The sequence below is a fragment of the Borostomias antarcticus genome (assembly GCF_949987555.1).
Source record: "Borostomias antarcticus genome assembly, chromosome: 1".
Classification (NCBI taxonomy): Eukaryota; Metazoa; Chordata; class Actinopteri; order Stomiiformes; family Stomiidae; genus Borostomias; species Borostomias antarcticus.
The window spans coordinates 50,926,988-50,951,214 of NC_140234.1; the positions used below are offsets into that span (position 1 = coordinate 50,926,988).

Below are 24,227 nucleotides of genomic sequence, written 5' to 3' on the forward strand. Positions count from 1 at the left end.
GATGAATAAACATGATTATGCATTAAATATATATACACTGTCATTATGTGGGGTGTGAAATCATGTAGAGTTCAGGGATGAAGTACATAACATCAGTGCAATGCATCTTCTAGCGTCATAAAACACTGGGCAGTGTAAGCATTTTAATCACTACAAGTGTGAAACAATTTAAACGTCAGCTAATAATGAATTTGTTGTGTATGCATATGGCAGTTTCGTCATAGAAGAATAAAAGGTTAGTACTATAAACAGGGCTGAAAATTAACACCTGCCACCGGCCAAATGCAGGCAAAATTTCCAATTAGCGACTAGATTTCGGAAGGCTATCTGAAAATATATATATACTTGGTCGGTAGATTTCATCTACAGTCCCCTTGGCAGGTGACTCACCGTGAGCCAAAAAGTTAATTTTCACCCCTGACTATAAATCTAAATCTGCATCAACCTGCTCGCAATAAAGCTTTCTCCCAGTATTTCTAGGAGGGGCAAAGAACCTGCATACTTGAATGGCATGTACTGTACTTAAAAATGTGTTGCCTTTTTATTTTGCTTTTATGTAGGTTTTACTGTACTAGGGTCATTTACTGTGAACCGTTTGAAAGGAGCATGCAAATGTATAAGGGGAGTTTCAAATGTATGCTAAAATATTCATAAAAACAACCTGATTAATTCGAGTCAAATAATTTGACATTTTAAGACTTGATTTTCATGACTATTACTATCACTTTTTTTTCCACCCCCCACTTCAGTGATAATGATCAACTCAAGAACAATTGCAGAGCAAACCTACAGGTTTATTACATGGAGGTAACACATTCTCAGTATGACGATCCATAATGAAAAAAACAACTCAAAACGTAGATTCGATGAGGGAAATGGAGTGTCCATGGATAAAATGACAAAACAGAGCATACTGTATTACACATTGGCGGCTATACTTCAGGAACAAGCAGAGGCATGTGTGTTTCTCCCCATTTAGGATGGCCACCTTCTATAACTAGTCCATACTTCCAGCCAGTCCATATGGCTGCTCTAGTAGTTAGCATCCCAAGTGCTGGAGATCCGGTTTCTGACCTTAGCCCTTCAGGGATGACATACCGGCTCTCATGATCTCATCCACCAACAGGATGTTACTGGCGATTACCGTGCTGTGGATAGAAGCAACACACAAGAATTAAATTGGAAAGATGAATCTAATTTAAAATGTGTTGATAATAGGGACCCTGTCTCTTCTATGACGCTGCATACTCTTACCATGAGTGAAGAAGCTGTTTCTTAACACTGTAGTTGTCCCAGATACCTGCCTCGGCAGCAAGAATTGGTTCACCTACAGATCACAGCAACACCATTAGCAGAAGAAATTAATAGTTTCAAATGTCCTCTTAATTTACATTTTCTTCCACACCAAATCCCTTTAGAAATATGTATGACACACCATGCAACGGAGTCATGTAATTAAGTATTAATTCAAGTTGAAATTCAAGTCATCTCTGACATTTAATAGGCGTTTTGTCATTATATTCCATACCAGAGCTCAGGTCCACTCCTACATGCTGGCCACTCTCTTTGAACTCAGTCTGGAGTTTGACCAGGGTCTCCTGGGCATCGTAGCCAGAGTTCTGTGCCAGGACCTACAAAGAGGGGACCAAACAGTTGTCATACAGTAATCTCCTAGAGAAAGAAACTTAATAAAACATAACTAGAGTACTGAATTAAGAGAATCCTTATATATTGTACTATAGTGCATACTATACAGTACTCCTGCAGAAAGTTCTGATTCTTTATTAAAAGGTAGCCACAGTTTTCTCATGATTGGCGAGTACCTTGGGGATGATGAGCAGAGCATCAGCAAAAGCCTGCACCCCCAGCTGAGCCCTGCCCTTCACAGAGGACTTGTGCTTCACCAGAGCGTCGGCCACAGCCACCTCGAATGCCCCTGCCCCCGCCACCACACTACCTGCAATAACACAAGCATCAATTGGGTCAGTGTTTGTACAGCAAGCATTATGGAGCTCCAACATCATAGGTCGACAGTGTACATTGATTTAATCTCCATAGTTCATGATTCAGAGCTCTAGGGTAAAGGCAGATCCGACGGTGTCTGTTAAGAAGTGCAAATACCGACACAAGAAAACAGGATGGTATTTCTCAAGTCTTTGGTGCAACACTGGGCTTTCAAGTCAATAGGGGAGCTTCTGATGTCGATGTTGCGATATGCTTACCGTTATTGAAACTGGACTACGAGTCACAGATCTTTCTGACGTGCCGCCATTGATTATTGAGTTTCAATAGTAGTTAGCATCGCAACAATATCGCCATCAGAAGCAGCTAAGGGCTTCAAAGGGCTTCAAAATTCACTAATCTTCAATTCAAAACTCATCTTCAATTATAGGGCTGAGTATTGGCAAGGAACTCACGATACATGGGTCATGATACGATACATATCACGATACAGTGCGATATGATACATTACAGATTGCAATGACCGTCCCTCCTTTTCTTTTTCTGTATCGATACTGTACTGCGGAAAACCGATAAGAGTATCGTGGAACAAAATATTGTGATGTATTGCTGTATCGATTTTATTACACAGTGAATGCACTGCACTGAACAAAACTATTTTGTGAGTCTCTGTTAAATAGACCTTATTTTCGGCATTTTCCCCATAGGGAGCTTGACGGAAATGCTAACTGTTCAGCCTACATAGTGAAGACCTCACCACTATATTTACATTCATGAAGAAAATATCATGTTTCCATTCCTTCATTGCCACAAAGGAACATGCATCATGGGTGGGGGTGACGACATATTTACTGTGCACTTGTTGATTGTAATGATTGAGCAGTTGAGACTGTGTTTATGTACTCTTTGCCGCTATGAAGTCATGGGAGGTAAGCTACTGTAACAAGCAACCTGCACAAGTTACGTTGCTCAGGACCTGGTCATCTTAGCCCACACTGGTAATCATAGGAATCGAAGACTCACAACTACCTGTATTCACTCTTGTATTGAGTAGATGAGGCACAGACTAGCACTCGTCCCTCATGAAAAGAAGTGAAAAGTTGCTTTAGCATGGTGTCTGACTGTATTCACTACTGACAGAGTAACACAGAATTCAGCCATGCCTAAAATTCTATCCAAGCATTCAATAAAGAACATTCCTTTGATAAAGCCAAGGTGGGTGTTCGGGCGCACTCACCGTCCTCGATGGCGTTCTTGACGGCCCTCAGCCCATCTCTCACAGCGTCTTTGATCTGGGTAAGTGTGTGTTTGTTTGGTCCCTTTACCAACAGGGTCACTGAGCGAGGGTTCCCACACTTCTCAATGAATGTGAACTTCTCCTCTCCCTAGAATAGAAAAGGCATTTCTTAAAATGTTGCAATGCACATCTTCTCAATATCAGTATCAAGCTGTAGGCATGTCATCCATAGGCTGATCTTATAGGTATTTGGAGTGACTGCGGTATGGACCCAGTGATTCAAAAGATGTTGAAAGACAAGTCCTCAGGTGAAAGACCCTACTGATAGACAGTTGAGCTTTACCAGGACGTGAGGTCCAGACAGAGGATGTGATGTCATGTCATACCAGAGTGTGTTTATAAGAGATATAGACAGAGGATGTGATCGTACCAGAGTGTGTTCATAAACCAGACCAGCATGGCCCAGGCAGTCCGGCGTGAGGTCATCCACCGAGTTCATGGCGATTCCTCCGCAGGCGAGGGTGAGCCTAGGGTTGGAGTAGGGAGACACACACACACACACACACACACACAGACATCAGACATCAGACACAGACATCAGACACAGACATCAGACACTGCGCTAGATGCTGCTGTATTCACTCTGGCAAGGCATGGACAAAGCACATTTCAGCGCTCATGCTTGGATAAAGTGGAAGAGTGAAAGTTTGCTGTAGCAGGGTGTCTGACTGCATTCACTACTGGCAAAGTGACACAGAATTCAGCCATGCAGAAATAAAATAAGGAAATTGATCCACAAGGATAAGAATGGTTACCTCTCCATATTCCTCCTCTTTGCTCTACGTAGAGCTACAATACCCTCCTTGGCCAGCGCATCCAGGGAATGGGGATCAATGCCCTGTTAGGAGGTAAATACAGTGTAGTTACAATGACAATCAAAATCTAAATGACAGTGTTTCCTATCAATTACCTATTAATTTTTCCTGCCATAGTCTCATAAATCAGTATTATAAATAATTATTTAGGCTACCGAAAGTATTTGACTTCTCATAATAATATAAATAAAAGATCTTGAACGCCGTTGTGTTTTGTGCTGTGCAATAGGCTACTTCAAGCATCCATCACTCAGTCAGCCAGCCAGCCAGCCAGCCAGCCCCTCCCCGCGTGCCGTAGGCGAGCACTCACTGACACTCGCGCTGGAGTTTCTCAGAAGATGGAAGTGAAGAAGTATTTTGAGGACTCGTTGAGGTAACTTTAGTTGCAGTATCCACTGTAATTGTCCACTAGTACAAACTTAATTTAGCCTATGTAACATTATATCTAGCTAGCTAATGTTAGGCAATTTTCCAGGCTAGCTAGATTATAAGCAGCTACACTGACAACTAGCATTGGCTAGCTAAAGTAGGCTAATGTTACCCAATGTTAACTAGCTAACAACATAACGTTAGATAGGTTTGCTCAGGGCTGCCCAGGGCTGCCAAGTTTGACCAAAAGTTTGAAGTGAGAGTCTAAAGCTTAATATGTTTGTACTCTTGATTTTCAGGTTATGAGAAGAGAGAGCCGAGATGAGGAAGAATCTCAAAAACATCGGCGCGACCTGCCATGCCTCATCGCTTTGGCTCTGGCAGAAAAAAAGAAAGATAAAAAAGCCCAGGAAAATCCAATGCTCAGATTCAGGGTGCAAAGTTTGCTAATAGGGAGCCATACTTACTCATCATTCTCTCTAGCGCGCGCGCGCACGCACGCACGCACGCACACACACAATCAATCTCGTTTACCATGCTTTGTGGGTGTGACTTCTTTGCCCACGTCATCCCCTTTCATAACCAAATGTGTTTATGACTAAATTATTATTCTCCCTTCTCGATTTTGCTCTCCCAGATTGAGGTATGATGTATTTAAAATGTGCAACATTTTTTTCCGGTGGTGCAGGGTCTGAGGTCCATAGCCTGGTATGACTATCCCGATCTAACGAGCTCACTGCTTCACTCCGCAATATCGGTCTGGCCTTTACCCCATAGAGAGCGATTACGTGGGCGGGGGTACTTGCCTTGACAGACAAATACCTTCATCCAGTCAGTGTTCAGCAAACTTTTGCCAAATCCAGTTGGAAGAACAGCAAAAACGTCTTTTCCACCGAGAAACTCCGCTAGTGCATACTCTTGTTCTTGTTTAAATGTTGATTAAGTCTATTTCTGCAATAACTGCACTTACAGATGCGTTTATTCGTTAACGTTACCACTCGTTGCTTTGGGAGCCGCCATGTTTGTTTAGCGAGCAGCAGTGACATGAACCAAGCAGGGGCTGCTTTCCATTGTGGGGCAGGACAGTAGTTAAAACGCAGTCCCTGATTGGCCCGGTATGGTCTGGATTTTGGCATAATCGCTCTGGAGGAGGCGAAGGCCAGACCGTTCTGCGTGAGTGAAACAGAATGTGAGCTCGCGAGAATGGGATGGTCGTACCAGGCTAGGAAGTCCACCCCCCATAGTCTCACAAATTCCTGTGGGAAACAATGAATGTACTTACATTACATAGCCTACAGGTGCATCTCAGAAATGTTGAATATTGTGGAAAGTTCATTATTTTCTGTTATTTCATTCAAAAAGTTAAACTTTCATATATTATAGATTCATTACACATCAAGTGAAATATTTCAAGGCTGATTGCCTCCATGCCATGCTCCATGTTGATGCAGTAATTTGTGCAAAAGGAGCCCCAACCAAGTATTGAGTGCATAAATGAACATACTGAACATACTGTGCAATCAAAGATTAAAACAAAAAAGGCTTGAAATATTTCAGTTTATGTAATGGATCTAGAATACATGAAAGTTTCACTTTTGAAATTAAATTACAGAAAATAAAATTTTTCACAATATTCTAATTTTTTGGGATGCACCTGTATGTTCACGCTGGTTACAACATTAGTTGTACTGGTCTGATGAATACATGTGAAGGAGAATGAAGCTCCTCCAATGCAGAGGTACAGACCACACTTTACTGTAGCACAGAGTAAAGACCAGGGGAGCTACATAGCACACATGGGTGTTCACTGTGCAGTAACATAACTGAGTGTTTTTATTCATTTAAAAGCCATACACACGTCACAGTGATGACATCCTTAAAAATATTGGCATACCTTCTGGTTGATTACCACAAAGCCTTTGGACCCGTCGGCACACACTGCTTTCTTCAGCTCAATGATCTTCTTGATGCGGTCCTCAATGAACTTCCTCTCTGCAGAGACCAGCTTCTCTCTCTCATTAGCACTCTTGTAGAAGAAGCCAGAGTTGACCTCACTGAAAGAGAGTTGCAAACGAAGGTTTTTAAAATCTAAATAGAATGATCATAATATGGTCTATAATAAAGTTACATATTAATAAAGGCATAGTTTGGTATTTAGCCTCATAAGCCCCGTTATAAGGTTATTTCCAATTATACATGTCACAGCGAAGTACACGATGGATCTCTGTGGGCATATACAGTTGTAGTCAAAAGTTTACATACTCTTATTTTTTTGTCAGAGTAATTGGAGCAGACACTTCTTTAAACAAAAAAAATCGTGAAGTTTCTTCTTCATTATTCAATTTACCTTCTGTAAAAACTGGTCAACTGGCAGCCAAACAGGCCACCCAGAGCATTATACTACCACCGCCATACTTGAGGATAGGCATGGTGTTCTTGGGGTTAAAGGCCTCACCTTGTCTACTCCATTAATATTTCTGGTCACTGTGGCCAAACAGCTAAATTTTGGTTTCATCTGACCACAGAACTTTCCACCAGAAGGCCTTTTCTTTGTCCATGTGATCATTCTCTGCGTCAACAGTCAACAGTCAACATTCTCTGCGCTACGATCGGATTGTTGCTGACGAATGACGACGACAATATTCTCGGCACCAACAACGATCGTAGCGCAGAGAATGTGAGCCGGAGAATAGCCAGTCTGCGCGCTGGCCTGTGCGCATGCGTGCTGGAGCAAGTGGGGAAAGGCGTGTAAAGATCATATTACAGAGGCTAAAGACCCCGTATTTGAAAACAACAACAATGCCTCGCGTTGAGGAATCTCAACTGTCGATTCATTCAATCTGATTGATGAAAACAACCGTTTAGCGGCTGAAAATGGATTTTGAGAAACTGCATTCCCGTTGCCCCGATCACCGTCATTACATGGATATACTGGCTCGCGCTGGATTTTAAATTTCTTCTACCGGCCTCCGAACTACACCAAAGTGATCTCGGTGAGTCAAACTTCTTATAATATGTCGTAAATAAGGTCCAGGTTGTCAAAAACGAGCATTGCCCTTTAATAACAGAACATTTATAGGCTACAATTTATTTACGGGCAATAATCCAATAATCCAGACCCAGCATCGAAATATTAAAGTTAACACCTCAGCGAGGGGTAAGTGTTCACAGTACAATATTACAGTCAAGGGTTATTTTATTAGGCTATTATATTCATGAAAAATCTTTAATAAAAAAAAAGTATAAATTTGAATATCGTTCGAACTCTACTAAATTAATTTGAATATATTCGAACTCAATTTCATGGCACTTTTGACAGCCCTATCAGCAGCAAACTTCAATCGAGCCTTAAGGTTTCTGGAGCAAGGGCTTCTAATTCATTGCAGACCTGCTTTTTGGTGGTTCTCGGTTGACTTTCTCTCAGCAGCAGGTAATAGCTTGCATTTTCTTCCTGATCAAGGCAGTGGAACTGTGCCATGATTTTATACTTACAAACAATTGTTTGCACAGTTGATCTTGGGACCTGAAGTTGCTTTGAAATAGCTCCACGTGACTTTACTCACTTGTTTACTCAATGATCCGCTTTTTCAGATCTGTGCTGAGCTCCTTTGACTTTTCCACTGTAGCATTTGTGGCTGAGTCTAAAGATGTATTAAATGAGCCCTATTTAAATGGGCTCAGAGAAGTCACCAGCTGTAGTCAATCATAATCACTCACAAGAAGTTAAAAGGCCATGCCACAAAGCTAATTAATTGACCCAGCAGATTTGGTCACATCACTAAACCCATAATAAATTCATAAAAGAACCAGACTTCATGAATGTTTTTGTAACAAACAATCACTCTATTACAGAAATAAAAGAGTTGTAGAAATTATTGGAAACTCAAGAATGCCATGACATACATGTTCTTCACAAGTGTACAGTATGTAGACTTCTGCACACAACTGTAGATGGTTAGCTGGGCATCTATATGCCCAGAAAGATCAATTGCATACTGCTGCTGCTAATACACCCAAGGTGCTACACCCTCTGTCCACCATTAACAGCTACTGCAAGCTACACATTATACCTACGTTTTCTCATACTCCAAAGACACATTGCATGTGAGCACATAGGCATCCTCCACCCGCTTCTTCATGTCCGGATGGCGGGCACCGTGGTCCAACACCAGGCCTCGGATCAGCCTATGGAGTTGGACACAAATCACTCAGGCTTTGTTCACACGGCCGTGAAATGTGACCCAAATCCGATCTTTTTGCCTATATGCGACTGATGATTTTTTCATGACCGTGTGAACAGCGCAAGTCACATGAAATCAGATTTTTTTTAATCCAACCTGGGTCGCTTTCAGAGGTGGTATTATATCGGACACGTCTGATGTTTTGCAACGTGCCAGCTGTCTGAACAGTCATGTCGTGTTTAATGCAACTTTTACGTCACTCTGAGTGACAGAGTGACAATCGTCACAATTCTGAGCCGGTTCCTTGGTGGTAACTACAAAAAATACCATTTGCTCATACTGTCGCCGGCTTCCACTGCACAAATACTTGAAAATCAACACGTAGTAATGGCTAAGTTCAGTTGTGGTGGTAACGTTATCCATGGTTAACGTTACTTCCGTAAACAGTACGCTGCGTGACGTCTTTGTTATTGTTTTTCTGCGCATGCGGGTCTGTTCAGGGCCGTAGGCTGTTCACACGGGAGTCAAATATAGGTCAAATAAAGGTTACATTTACAAAGTAATGTGAACAGCTAAACAAAAAAATCGGATCTGTGTAAAAAATCGGAATTGAGCATTAAAACCTGCCACGTGAACTAAGCCTCATTGGATGCATAAATGCAAAGTTTACAATGGCACTAACAATTTTCTATGGCCTCTGTCACAGGACTAGTAGAAGAGGAGAGTGAGTGCTCACACTGTGTCGCTGTCCGTCTTATGTTTCATCTCCATGATCTCCACCATAAAGAGGTCGATGGCCTCATCGGGTTTGTGGATGGCCAGCACCGCATCAACAACCGCCTGGGGAAAGGAAATCAATGAGTTTGTTTTTCATCAAATGAATGCAAGGAGCTTAAAAACACATCTAATACGAACACAATCACATTCTTCAAACACAGATAGTCTATTGGTAGGGGCGAGGCAGATATCCAAAAGGCTGAACAATAATATGTCGACCAAACAAGTTTACCCAGTGTGCCCCTATCATTATTGTTTAAAGTCTAATGTGCCACAGACATGGATATATTGTTTTGGAGGGCTATTGTTGAGAATAATGAATTATTTTGGTGAATTTTGTCAAAATTACATTCATACATCTTCCAATTTAGAGTCCATAAAAATGTTGACTTTTGTAATGAAAGCCTTGATGCAAAATACACACTCCGTTCACTGTCTCATCGTAGCTGTTTCACATTGCAATCCGTATCCGTCGAAAGACTCTGCTGTCCTGACGTCAGTGGGCAATTCGTTCCATCACTGCGGGGCCAGGACAGAGAAGAGCCATGACCGTGTCGATCGACCGCAGGGGCCTTGGAGTAACGGGGCAACCAGTCGCCCCGAGGTAGCAGAGCGTAGCGGTCGGGAGGGGGTATAGGGTTTGACCATGGCCTGGAGGTAGGAGGGGGCTGTTCCTTTCATTGCCCTGTAGGCTAGCGCCAGAGTTTTAGACTGGATGCGAGCCGCTACAAGGAGCCAGTGTAGAGAATGGAGAAGGGAAGTTGTGAGATGGGAGAACTTGGGACACCAGGCGAGCAGCAGCTTTCTGCATCAGTTCCAGGGGTTTAATGGTTGATGCCTTGGCCCCAGCAAGGAGGGAGTTGCAGTAGTCGGTGGGGGGTGTTAAACTAATGCCTTGGTGAATACATGGTGTATGCCCAAACACCGAGTAACACCGGTATCACCGACAACCGTGACAAGCCTACCACACACACACACTTACCTCTGTCAGCAGGTCTGCTAGTTCAGCATGGACCTTGGTTCTGAGGGAGGTCCGGGCCACATGGATGAGGGTCTCTCTGTCCATCTCCTTGGTCACCTTCACCTGCTCCAGTACCTCCAGGGCTTTCTCTTTGGCCGCCTCAAAGCCCTCCGCTATTATACGTGGATGAAGGCCCTATGAGGAAACACAGGCAGTTACATTAAATGTGTTGTAAATGTGACCAGGACAAAATCTAACCATGATTTTCTGCATAAAGACTTCACTGGCTTGCCAGGTCCCAGCCAAGGCTCTACATGTCAGCGTTGTTACCGAACCACCTCTACTATATAAGTCTATACTTGGGAAAAAGCTGTGCTGAGATACAAGGTCTACCAGCATTGCAGATATTTAAATTAGTGTGAAGCAGGCCATTCAGCCAACTATCCACCCAACGATTCATCCATGCTAATGGCTCTCTGGATCTCACCTCAGAAACATACAGGTCTGCTTGTTTCAGGAGCTCTCCTATGATGAGAACGTTAGACGTTGTGCCGTCTCCAGTGATGTCATCCTGTGCTGTGGCCACCTTGGCAATCAGGGATGCTGTGGGATGCTGGATTTGCTAAGTATAAGAAAGAGGTCAAGTAGTAAATTCACAGCAGTGTGGTTAAAACATTTTTTTGTACTGGTCTGATGAATACATGTGAAGGAGAATGAAGCTCCTCCAATGCAGAGGTACAGACCACATTTTACTGTAGCACAGATTATAGACCAGGGGAGCTACTTAGCACACATGGGTGTTCACTGTGCGTCTCTAAACTTAGTGTCATTATCATAACAGGAAAGATACCAACTGATGACATGATCCACTTTCCCTGCAGAGGAGCATTCATGATTGACATTCACACGTAAATTTATATGAGTGTCTTACCATTTCATGCAACAAGACATTGCCATCTTTGGTCAGCTTTATGTCACCAGCCCCAGACACAAGCCTGCAGGCAATAATATGATTATGTATAACGATTAATGCGTGTTTTTATTTTACACGCACAACTCAAGATCTGACAATCAACATTGCAGCTCTAATGTCATAACTACTGAATCAGACACAGACAAGACATTTATCTGAAACCACTCCCTTCCTTTTTCTGCGTCATGTTAGCAAGCATAGCTAACATTAGCTAGCTAACGTTAGCTATACTAGCTACAACTGAAGCCACAACCAGTTAGCTAGCTAGCTAAAAATTCTTTATTCAGGCTCTATGTTGTTTCAGTTAATTAGTTTGGGATTAATGAAATGTACCGTCATGGAGATGAGACACTATCGCACTGAAAACAATGTCCCAGGACCAAGCTAGCTATAGGTTGTCAGGCTAACAGCGTTCGCTACGGCGGTTTAGCACCAAGCTTAGCTAGCTATGCTCAGGTAACATGACACACTCACATTTTCAATGTTCCTTTGGGTCCCAAATTACTCTTTAACACATCCTGAAGACCACGAGCAGCACTTATATTAACGGCAAGAGCCGCTTGAGCACGAGCCACTTCGGCTTTCGGATTTAAGGCTTTTATGGCACTCATGATAGCGATACGATAGCAATAACCGATGAATACACGTTGTTGCACTTGCAGCTTGCTAACTAATAGCTAGCATCAACTGGGGAGCGTGCTTCTTCTGGAACTATCCAAGCTTCACACGCGGAGATTCAAAGGATCCGCCCTCGTGTACAATTATTGGCCACTTAGATAGAATATAATCCAAATTCGCTTCTATGATTGGTAGCATTTGTTGTCAGTATACTAAGAGCGGACATTGCACGGGACATGGGCGGTGCCAAGCCTCTACAACTTCAAGAGGGTCAGTTTGACCAAAATATGCGCAACTGGCAGCAACAACAACCCCCTAAAACCCTGACCAGGCAGCGAGATTACTTTTCGCAACCCAGTTTAGCAAGAACACCATAGAGTTTAGGGTTAAGGTCTTCCTTAACCCTAAATTCAATGGTGTTATCGCTAAACTGGGTTGCGAAACGCGTACCCGCGACCAGGCAGCATCTTGGCACGGCAATCCTACTTATGAATAAAGTTGATACCAGATGGTTTGGGGAAATGTTTCATGGGTGCCTCTGCCTGGTGTCGTCAGCACACGCAAAAGCATTTTTATTTACCTGTGTAGCGATCTGCAAAGGACGTCTTTGCACTAGCTGGCCTGTCCTGCACCCTGTATCGTCTACAACAGAGTATGCCTTAACCCTAGTCAAATTCCTAATATGTGTGAACCATGGAATGGTGTGAACCAAATACATGACAATAAATAGATCTTGATCATGGTGGCCCTAGCCTCGTGTCACCAGGCTCTCGGTTGCCCCGGCCTATATTGTCCGGCCCAGTTGTGGGCGGTCCCACGTACCGGCTTTCTTTGCCATTCAACATTTCTCCTCGCCAGTCCATCTATTGAGAGGTTCGCCTAGAACAGAAGTAACAACGCCGTACCAGTAAGAATTTATGACAAGTTATGCTTAATTAAACTTATTTTTTCTCACTGAGGAGCAACCTGCAGTTCGATCATATTCCTTCATATTTCCAGCTTCGAAGAGTGCAAATCAAGGGAAAGAAAAATAGAACGTTTATTTCGCAGGTAATGCAAGCTTCATACATAGAAACCTGTATTGTTACATAATCTTGCATTTGACCTCACGCTATCAATGTAACTTTGTGTTTGAAGCCAGCCAATATCGTTGGAGTCAAAACTCATTGGTACAGCCATTTTGTCCATTAAGCGCATTTGCCTGACTCTTTTCACCGAGTAGGGTGACGCAACATTTGCAGGTTTTGTCCTTTTCCATTACGAAAAATGTGCATTATTGTACTATTATAGGCTACGTTTACATTATTGATATAGTTTCAAAGACACTGGTGAGGTCAGCGGTGCACGTAACCGTCGATGATCTGTGTGGTCATGGGGGCAAATCTAGCTAGCCCAGTGTAATTGTCCTTCCCAAGAAAATGATTGCATGTATTGCTCCGCCATTCAATTAAAACCGATAGATGGCTGTCAGCTCCAAGTTATTACGTTTTCCTATCTCGTGACCCCTCAGAATTACATTAGTGGTCCCGAGCCCTATCACTGTGTGACAGTTAAACATGTCAGATATACAGGGAAAATCTCCGTTTTTTTCTCACGTGATTCTTTCTTGTGTCTGTTGTTTCAGCATAATGACAACTTTATCACAGACAAAGGAAATCTTCAGGAGAGCAGATGCTGTCTGTTTCGACGTGGACAGCACTGTTATCAGAGAGGAGGGCATTGATGAGCTGGCCAAATTCTGCGGAGTTGGAGATGCAGTCACAGAGATGTGTGTACAGAGGAGCATATCTATGTTCCTAGGGTCCTATTTTCCCCATCTCTATGTTTCCAGGGTCCTATGTTCCCCAGCTCAGACATGGACACACAGGAGTCCGACGTGGGCAAGCATGCCTGGTCTCGCTGGCGGCCAGAGGAACTGAGATATGCTTGCTGTCCGCGCACCTCCATGCTGGATGCAGGCACCATCCATGTGGACACACGGGTCAGGCGTGGACACAGGAGTCAAATGAGTCCCTGACAATCAAAACCTTTTGAGAAGTTTACTTAATATTGAACTGGGGAACATACCGTAGGACCCTGGGAACATAGAGCTGGAGAACATAGGACCCTGGGAACAGAGGAATGACCCTGTGTACAGTAGGCTAGTGTACCCATTTCACATTACTATATCAGTGAAAACATGTTACTTTATATTCTGTATCCACAGTCCTCTGCAATGCAGGCATTTTTGACACCATCACGGTTTTTGACATTAGCTGAGAACATTGTGCTGTTCTCATTTTGTTACGTCAGGACTCGCAAGGCCATGGGTGGGTCTATGACTTTCAAAACAGCACTGACAGATCGTCTCTCCATCATCCGATGCTCAAGAGAACAAGTGAACAAACTGATAACTGACCACCCGCCCCAGTTGACTGCGGGTATCAAGTACGTGTGTGTAGGCTACATTTCTGTCTCTTTCCTTTTTCAACACAACCCAATCATTATCATCAACCTCATCTGGATATTGCCACATCCTACACTTTATTTCTAAGGTGTGTTGGACCTCAAATTACCATAATTAGAATGTTGCTGTATCAACAAAGGACATACAGTAAACTCAGTTCTCCTTTTATAATTCAGGGAGCTTGTGGAAAGATTGCACCAGCGCAATGTGAAGGTGTTCCTCATCTCAGGTGGTTTCCGCTGCATCGTGGAGCACGTCGCCTCTCAGCTCAACATTCCCCTCGATTATGTCTACGCCAACCGCCTCAAGTTCTACTTCAATGGTGAGGAGGGCAGAGCAATGTTGTACCAGGTCCAGCTATGGAAGACGGCTCTTCTCTGTCCTGGCCCCGCAGTGGTGGAATAAATTGCCCAATGATGTCAGGACAGCAGTCGTCGCTCAAAACTCACCATGTATTACCAGGATCCTCCCTCTTAAGCACCTATTGTATTTTTAGTTTGCTACTCTTGCACTTTAGTGCCTTTAGCACTAGATTATGATCTTAGTCACTTGTTTAGAAAGGAGATAAGCTTGTGACTTCTGGTGAGTAGTAGTACACTGACTTCTACATTAAATGCAATAATTCTAAGACACTTTCGATAAAAGCATCTGCTAAATGACTAATGTAATGTAAGATATTGGACAGGTGTTTAAATATCAGGGTTTACATAGTGATGGTTGTAGTGAGATGTGAGCGCTTGTTTGACTGAAAACATTTGTATTTTACATTTCTTAATTTAAGGTATCCCCAGGAATGCTGGGCACAGGGCACTCAAATAAATTAGAGCAGTCATATACTATGTGTTGAGCTCATCGTGAAGTGTGAATGTCTACAAACAAGTTCAGAAGGGCACAACAAATCCAAACCTATTGAAAGCTAATACCCATGTACAGTAGCCCTATTCTAAAACATTTTCTCCCTTTTGTTCTTAATGAAATCCCTGTTTATTTACCCCCTAGGTGAGTATGCAGGATTTGATGAGAACCAGCCCACAGCTGAGAGTGGCGGGAAAGGCAGGGTGATCAGCATGCTGAAGGAGCAGTACGACTTAAAGAACGTGGTGATGATTGGTGATGGTGCTACAGACCTGGAGACCTGTCCCCCTGCAGTAAATGTCCACACACTCACACAACCTTAGTGGGATGGGTGATCAGTTGTAGTGTCTAAAGAACTGCATCAGTTTTGTATAGTGGAAAATAATTATCTTACAAGTTTAACAACACTGACATCGCTGCATGTTGTTTTTCAGAGTGCCTTCATTGGATTTGGTGGAAATGTTGTGAGACAGCAGGTGAAGGAGCAGTGCTCTTGGTACATCACAAGTTTTGGAGAGCTGCTAAAAGAACTGGAGAAGATCTAAAAAGGGATATGTGGGCCCTTTTACAACTTCTGTTACTAATACTAACATCAGTGTTTTATTTACACCCAATGGTGTGCCTTGACAGTTTTATCCAGTGCACTTTTAGTATTTTTCCACATATTCAGTCAATATTTTACACTACAATAGTGAGAGAACTTATCTTTTTGAGGGTTTATAGCCCTTGGTGATTTTATACTTGTAGATAATACTAAAAGGTAACTCAAAGATTACTATAATTATTAACAAATATACTCATGAAGGGATTTGTTTTTAAACGGCACCACTGCATTGCAGTGTGCATTAGAGATGTTTTAAAATGACACGATAATAAAGAAGTGTAAAATTCAGATTGGCATGTGTGGTTTTTAAATGGTAAATGGACTGCACTTATATATTTAGGCCTGGCCATTTTATCAACACAATAGCATTTATTTAGCTAACACTAGATAATGACACTGCTCCAGAAGTTCTTTAAATAATTTTATTTACGTAGTGACATTATTGCCACCACTGTCCATAATTAAGCCGTATATCGGAAAAACCAAGATGAGCATACTACTATTGAACCTCTGATATCACAATGAGCAGTAGCATGACCTCACAATTAGTTTGAATTTCAGTCCCTCATTGATAGTCGAGTAGTGGTTTCACACATCAAAGTATTCAATGATTATGCCCTGAACATGTTCAAACAGTTAAAACATGTTTTCTGAAAACTGGGCATGCAATCATTTTCAAAAAAGATAAAACAAAAGCCATGTTCACCAACATAGTATGATGAAAACACATCAAGCTTATTGCATATTGAGAAGGGGAGAAAACTGAGAGAATGCCCACAAAATGCAATTAAAGCAGATACTTAGGGGGGGGGGGAAGAAATCACAGACAACATTTGGGTTTTAATATACCTCAGTGATAATTGGCCTGGGCTCCTTTATACAACTCAGTAATCATGATCTCCAGCAAGCTCTGCTTTGTTGATATAATTGACCATACAGTACAACAGAAACTGTTTCCAAAATAGTTTATCATCCACTTCCCCATTTGGGCTGTTTCAGATTGACCCAGTAACCTCATTGTTTCACAGCATTGCTTACAGCAGACTTTACAAAAAGTGCCATTTGCCATTAATACAATAGACAATGTAATAGATGTATTCAATATTTACATTAAATAAATTAATACATAAATAACTACTACACTGCACATTGAGCATGTTTAGCGCTTTTTGCCAAGTCTTGCCATAATAGCCCAAAGAAATAGACTCATTCACTGCATAAATTCTGGTACAGTAGCTCCTTTCAAAGCAGCACTTTGGTTGGTTTCCTAGAATAGAGATCACCTGTGGCCGACTGACCTGTTTTAATGTGACACGGCATGTTGAACAATATGTCTCCACCCCACTGTCAGGAGGTTTGAATATGTTGATTCTGCCCGTCCTGCCTAAGAACAAAAACATTTGTGCGCTCACAGGGCTATCGCTATTTAAGCCACACTCGACATGGACGTGATGTTAACTTCACCTGCGGTGTCTTGGTGACTTGTTATTAAGTTCTAACTATTTGCTGGTGCAAGTCAGAAATGGGTGAGGTAAAATAAAGCTGGTTGGCAACATTGACAGGAGGTTGTGAAAACGGCATTGAAATATTTGGACGTGATTTTTTTGACATTTAAAAGGGTGAGGTTTATCTTCAGCTTTCTTCAGTGTCTTCTCTTACTTTACTGCAAAGGGGAAGCCTTCATAGGGATCATGATCCTGGAATCCATGTGTTGAATGAGAGGAACTGGAATAGGAGAGACACTGTCAGATATGAGTATTTGGTATTGAAAAAATCCACTAGAAAGATTATAGTGATTTGGTCTATAAAATGTCTACAAAGGGCTGAGAGAATAAGCTGCTATTTGAATGCTTATTAGCACAAGAAAATGCCTCAATGTTGGCATGGTTTTCTCATGATCCTCTCACTTGGCACAATATCCAGGGTGGTTATGCTTAGTATCATATGCTTACTTTGAAATAAAGTATATTGCTTTCAGAGATGGTTACACTGCTGTCAGAAGTATTACTGTTATAAATAAGTTATATTCTGTACCCCCCATTACTGTCTCTTCTTGTTAAGGCAGCTGTGGCCTGTTGTAAAATACAATCTGTTTTGTCTTCTGCTAGGGATCAAAACTTACACCCATCATAAACACAGGATTCTTGGTATTGATTATAAGAATGTATATACAGTACACGGCTCAAAAACATTAAGGGAACGCCAGTCATCAATCATCATTGCGCTTCTCCATGAACGAAATAACCAAGTTGAAAATCTTTACTGATTACATTGTGCAATTCGCCGAGAAGAAAATGACGGTCAATGGAAACCAAAATCATTAACCCATTGAGGGCTGGATGTGATTAAGTGTGCGTAAGTGTTCCATTATTTGTTTTGTGCATTATATATATATATATATATATATATATATATATATATATATATATATATATACTGTATATATATATTTCACGGTGACTGCTCTCTGTGCACGTAAAATAAAGACGGGAAAAAACATAAATAATGATGGTCAGCGCAAGTTCTGTTGTCTGAATATTAAAGAAGATTAAATTATTAATTTCTTGCACATATTCCAAATTGTTTGGAACACTCGTCTCAATGAATCATGTCAAGGACATCATCATCAACCTCTGATGGATGCACAGAGGGGAGACAGGGTGTTTGATACTGCATGTTTCTCCAACTTACCCGTGTAATACACAACCTCGTCCCAACCCTCATGCTGCCAGGCTGCGCTCCTTGTGTCTTCTCTGGACTGGAGGTCTTTGTAGGCTGGAATCAACACGCAACATGAAGCACCATGTCAGTAAGTGAAGTGAGGAACACCACGTCATACATGTATAGTAGCTAGTCTCCTCCAGCAGCTGTGTACATAAGCATTTGAAACCGGTCCTGCTTACCCCAGAGATGGTGCACCATGTAGAGGTTCCCGATTTGGGAGAAGAATCCACCTACTGCCTCTCGGTTGTGCTGGCGGTAGCCAATGGCTCTGGCCCTACACAACACAGTTGGCCAGTTATACACAACCCCATCGAAGGACACACAATTATCTGCCCAGATCTACCATTGCTTATAGGCCTACTGGAGGTGTTATCTGAACCTTTGATGACATGATCACAATGTTGACACTGGTTCTACACTTGTAGGGTTAAGGAGGTAAGCTAACACTCTATAACAATTGAAAGCATGAACAGAGAAGCATATACACATCTATAGTGTGGTTGGAGATATTTCATTAAATCAGCAATTCCCAAGTCTACCCAATGTATATACAATTATTTCAATCATAATAATCACAGGCAGCAATTTTGATTATAGCCAAACTATACAATATACATTTACTTTGTAAGTGTTTCATGTTGATACCACTGTAGCATGAATCAAAATCTGAATCTCTTCCAATAATTACAAAAAGCAAAAATCAACAAATTACATACTCAGTGACTACTTTCAATCACATAAAATGGATTTTGGCAGTTGCAAACAATTTGGAAGAATTATTATTATTTGTCATGTGAAACAGAATGAATATGTTTTAAGCATAAACCTGACAAAATGGAACTGTTGACTCAAATTCCAGATGGAAAGCAACAACTGCATTCTGTAGTCAGAAGGATACTGTGGAGAACTTTCAGCTGAAATATTCCCTAACCCCTGCCACAGGGATGAAATAGTGCAGTATCAAAATAGACTGTCTCAGTGGATTAGCTCTTAATGAGAAAATGACATGAAGATTCATGTCAAAATGTATTCTGTAACTACAGCAGAGCGATTCAAATGTAATCAGGTCTTACCAGTAATTACCCCACTCAATCATTGTTCCAGGCTGGAAAGGAGAACACAGAAGAGAAGCTTTGATTGAAATACAAAATATTCAAGTCAAAGTGTTAGTTACTTAATAACTAATAATAATAATAACTTAATTAACTTAATAAAATAAGTTCCCTAAATAATACCTCTTCAGTACTTATAACAAATAGCAAAAGTTCACCCCTCCCTCAGTTAACCTTCTGACTGTCAGGAGGTTAGTTTGTTTCAGTACGCACTCTGAGCTGGTAGGACCTCAGCTCGTAGATGTTGGGTCCCTGTCTAGGGACAGGCTCGTTCCAGAAGCTGAACTCCAGGAGGAGCTGGTTCCTACGAGACAGTAGCATCTTCCCTCTCTCCTGCCTGTACTCCATGAACTCCTGTCCAGAGACATCAATATCAAGAGTCAATTCTCATGGTAGACTGCCACATCAAAAAAGGCATGGAGCGATATACTGGAGATATTCTGTGCACAAACAAGGGACCATGCAGAGGAGAAGTGGAATGGCATTGTACATTTATGTTTCTATCCCTGAGAATCCCCAGCAGACACAGAAGAGCCAGTGGAGTGTTGCAGGGAGAGACTTCCTTTATGCACCAGCTACCAAATCCTGGTCTACTGCACTGAGACCAAGACCTGTTAAGATGCGTTTGACTCTACATTGACTCAGTCTTTCATTTTTCCCTGCACAAGACAGGTTAATTACCAAACTGAACTGTATAAAATACATTGTCATATGCACTCTGCACAAACAACAAGCAGAGGTACTCAAAAGATAATCCATAGTTCAGTAATTTACCTTGTTCTGCCTGAGTTTATTCATCACCTCAGTGAGAGCCGGGTAGCCCCCTCTATACCGCCACATATGGACTGGAAAACACACCCACACCGTCCATTGTTAGTGCATTGTTTCCACTGTAATCAATTGTTAATGTATAACCAATACAAAACAATACGATTTTTGTGTCAGAGGTATACTGTTACAGTACCAGCACAGTATATAGTCATGTAATAATTCAGTAGTATAATCACAAATAATCAGAAAGGGTAACTCCAAACATGATAAGTATGGTAACGTTTCTTCTGTCAAGCTACAGTACTTAGATTACCTTGGTTAGAACAAGTGTACTATAGTACATATCCCTCTAACCATTACATTGTTATTCTTCATTGGAGGGGAATAGAACTGTTCCTATAGCAAACCGGTCTAACCCTGAGTATATGCACATGACCCAGTTCATTAACTACAGGTTGGCATGGAGTGTGTGCTTTCATGCCAGCATTCCTACCAGCCTGGTCTTGCTCCCCATACCAGGTATTCCAGGTGCCCACCAGCTCACACGGGTAGTACTTATCAGCATGGATTGAAGGCAAGACCTCCTCACTGTGTTGAATGAAACAAAACTTCATCTACACATCTCACAATGAAAATATATCATGGTCAAAATCAGTTGATAAAACATAGGCCTATATCCAAGAATGATGAGTTGGTGTATCTATATTGACACATCCAGATTTCTAAAGCTTTTACTTCAAGATTCAAGATCAGTTTATTTGCCATGTATATGGTTTACACATACTAGGAATTTGCCTAGAGTGATGGCATACGCTGAGGGAGACGACATACTGTAGGACAGGGTGCTGGACAGGGCAATGCAAAGACATGACAGTCCAAATACAAAATACAATATAACCAATAAAAAGAAAGGCACAAATGGAAAATGACGCAATATATATATATATATATAGAATGGAGTATGGTGAATGTATATACAGTGTGTGTGCAGAGTGTAGTGTGATGGATGAGCTATGTTTTATAATGTGTGCAATGTGTGTGCCGTTGTGATATGTGGTACAATCAGAGGTTGTGTGCAAGTGGGGAAAAGGGTGCAGAGTCAGTGGATGGGGGCATTGTTGGGGAACACGAGCCTTGTTGATAATGGCCGTGGGGAAAAAGCTGTATTTGTGGCGCGTAGTCCCTGACCGCAGTCTCCTGCCAGAGGGGAGTGGTTAAAAGAGACCGTGAACAGGATGGGAGGGGTTGGCCACAGTATTTTTGTCCGTTTCAGGGCCCTGGAGGTGTGCAGGTCCTGTAGGGATGGCAGTTTACAACCGATCACCCTCTCAGCAGTGCGGATGATACGCTGTAGTCTGGTCTTGTCTTAATCTGTTGCGGTGGAGAAGCTGATGTTCAGCTCCCACTTGAGGTCCCGGGAGATGGTGGTTCCCAGGAAGCAGGAGTCGTCAAGAGGCCACTGGAGTGTCATTCAGAATGATGGGGGGTAGGGGGGCTGGGTTCTTTCGAAAGTCTACAACCATCTCCACTGTCTTAAGATCGTTGAACTCCAGGTTGTTTTGGCCACAACAGGACAGCAGCTGGTCGATCTCCCACCTGTAGGTGGAGTCATCGCCCTTGGAGATGAGTTCGGTGAGGGTGGTGTCGTCTGCAAACTTCAGGAGCTTGGCAGACTGGTGGCTGGATGTGCAGCTATTCGTGTACAGGGAGAAAAGTAGAAGGGATGAATACAGCCTTGGGAGGAGCTTGTGCTGATGGTCCAACTGCAGGTGGAGTCGGGCATGCACAGTTGAGAGAGTACGCCCTCCAGAGTGGGTGGGAGGATGGTGTTGAAAGCAGATATGAAGTCCACAAACAGGATCCTGGCGTAGGTTCCTGCGTAGTCCAGGTGCTGGAGAATGTAATGTAGGGCCATGTTTACTGCGTCGTCCACTGACCTGTTGGCTCTAAAGCTGCAGTCTTGAAAGGACTTGGAAAGCTTTTTTTTCTATTTGTTTTAATCAATAAAAGGAAACACTAAAACATAAAACCACAATACTCATCTGCCAACTGTGTTGCGTTCCTGTATTAAAACCAGTTGTGTACATGTTCCAACACCAGTAAATGCTGCTATGAGTTATCTCAAGTATGGGTAGAGACATTCTCCGACACACGCATGCCAATCACCTCACAGGAATAGAACGAACTCTTCACAACGCAAATATCAGGCAGGCCATTTGACAAGTAATTTAATATCACCACTAACACAACACACACATAGACAACAGACAATATGGATAGTAGAACAGAGGGCAGACTACTCACCACAGTTTGTTGTATGCATCCAGGCATTCTGGTTTGACATTATGGACTGTAACAGTAAATAAGAGCTAATTTAGACCCTTATGCTTCTGTTGAAAGGGTGTTTCACTCAAATAAACCTTAATTGATCCCCCCAAAAATGCAGTAAGACACTTACACTGAATTTTGTAGAGGTTGCTCTCCTCATTCTTGGTCAACAAATGAGAGTGTGCATCTTTTCTGGGATCAACTTTTCTCACAAACAGCGACTTAAACCAGCTGTCTTCTCGGTTTCTGTTACTTGATGCTCCCAAACCCCTGCAGATCAGTAAGATTGTTAGTGCATATTCAGAATTTAGAATGACTTTGGAAACATTTAAATAGTTAAATTCAAGAAATTGCCCTTTATTCTGGCCATATAACACCCATCTGTGAGGTCTAGATCTGTATCTCTACATCCATCCTCTATCTACTGTATGAATGAGGATAACTCCAAATGTACACAAAATAAAGCATTGCCTAAGCAGCCCTCCTATTGGACAACCCCTTATTTAGGACAACAATTAGCCAACAATAGTATGTTTCATTTGAACACATTAAAGTTGTAGAAAGCTGATGACCATTACCTCTACTGGCTTCAACCAGCACTGCCATGGACATACAAATATCTAAACAAAATGAAGGTGTAGCCTAAATGGCTGATGTTGACTTTGTGGTATAAACAATGTCCATGTATAACAATGCCACATGTAGCAATATTGTTTAGCAATATTGAAAATGGCAAGGTAGCCAACATATAACATGGAATAATGACCTTGAGCAATTGTAAGAATTGCTGTTAGTAAGGCAGAAGCTAACGTGTTGTGATAGCTATCAATTCACCATTTAAAGTTAGTCCCGGACAATTTTGCAGTATAAACAAAAAAGGTGTACATCACAAAATTGTCCAGTTTGCAGAGAATTATTCTGCCATGCAAAGGCCAGGGTAGTCTGGCTATCGCAAGCTAGTTAGCGCGCTAGCAGCCAGTCAGCTAGTGCTAGCTAGGTCCACTTTTGCATGCCGCGTAGCTAGGTAGCTACCTTGCGAAGGGGGCTACAAGGTCCAAGACACAGACTAAAATGAATTTCATAACTGCTACAGGTTAAGAACTAAACGTGCATAATAATCACAGCCACACCTGCTTAAAACGGCAATCTGTCCTGTCGACCGGGCCCTGTTTTTAGCCTGATCCAGGCCACTGCCAAATCTCTGAAGGACTCGGGTCGCCATCTTTCATTGATATTACGGTCCTGTGCAAAAACATGCGACTGGGGTTGTCCAAACTTGCCACCAGGTGGTAGTAGAATACCATCCACAGTGAACAGGTCACTCATTGCCCCTGATGCTCCAGACTCTGGCCCTATTTCTGAATCAGATTCTGAATCAGATTTTTTTTTTTTTAAGAAGATCCTTGTTGCTACCCCTTGCTTGCCACACACAAC

At 42.1% G+C, this 24,227-nt stretch overlaps 3 protein-coding genes across 3 annotated transcripts; 1 reads left to right on the forward strand and 2 right to left on the reverse strand.

Moving 5' to 3' along the window:
* Positions 1-798: 798 nt before the first annotated feature.
* On the reverse strand, positions 799-11,996 carry LOC311308837 (T-complex protein 1 subunit zeta). The gene is made up of 14 exons (XM_084437906.1): positions 11,810-11,996; positions 11,294-11,357; positions 10,850-10,984; positions 10,384-10,557; positions 9,361-9,464; positions 8,518-8,628; positions 6,338-6,497; positions 4,015-4,097; positions 3,630-3,726; positions 3,200-3,347; positions 1,824-1,957; positions 1,529-1,631; positions 1,255-1,327; positions 799-1,148 (listed from the first exon to the last, which is right to left on the reverse strand). Exons 1-14 carry the CDS (start codon positions 11,944-11,946, stop codon positions 1,076-1,078), a joined length of 1,596 nt encoding a protein of 531 aa, XP_084294032.1. The 5' UTR covers positions 11,947-11,996; the 3' UTR covers positions 799-1,075.
* Positions 11,997-12,802: 806 nt separating this feature from the next.
* Positions 12,803-16,024, forward strand: psph (phosphoserine phosphatase). Its single transcript, XM_084444733.1, has 7 exons — positions 12,803-12,860; positions 12,953-13,003; positions 13,578-13,721; positions 14,246-14,380; positions 14,576-14,721; positions 15,399-15,547; positions 15,689-16,024. The coding sequence occupies exons 3-7, from the start codon at positions 13,582-13,584 to the stop codon at positions 15,797-15,799; spliced, it is 681 nt and encodes a 226-aa protein (XP_084300859.1). The 5' UTR covers positions 12,803-12,860; positions 12,953-13,003; positions 13,578-13,581; the 3' UTR covers positions 15,800-16,024.
* A 305-nt stretch (positions 16,025-16,329) lies between these two features.
* Positions 16,330-24,027, reverse strand: nipsnap2 (nipsnap homolog 2). The gene is made up of 10 exons (XM_084440604.1): positions 23,924-24,027; positions 22,924-23,063; positions 22,770-22,815; positions 20,959-21,053; positions 20,469-20,539; positions 19,908-20,048; positions 19,656-19,687; positions 18,762-18,856; positions 18,550-18,633; positions 16,330-17,583 (listed from the first exon to the last, which is right to left on the reverse strand). The coding sequence occupies exons 1-10, from the start codon at positions 24,013-24,015 to the stop codon at positions 17,519-17,521; spliced, it is 861 nt and encodes a 286-aa protein (XP_084296730.1). The 5' UTR covers positions 24,016-24,027; the 3' UTR covers positions 16,330-17,518.
* Positions 24,028-24,227: the final 200 nt, after the last annotated feature.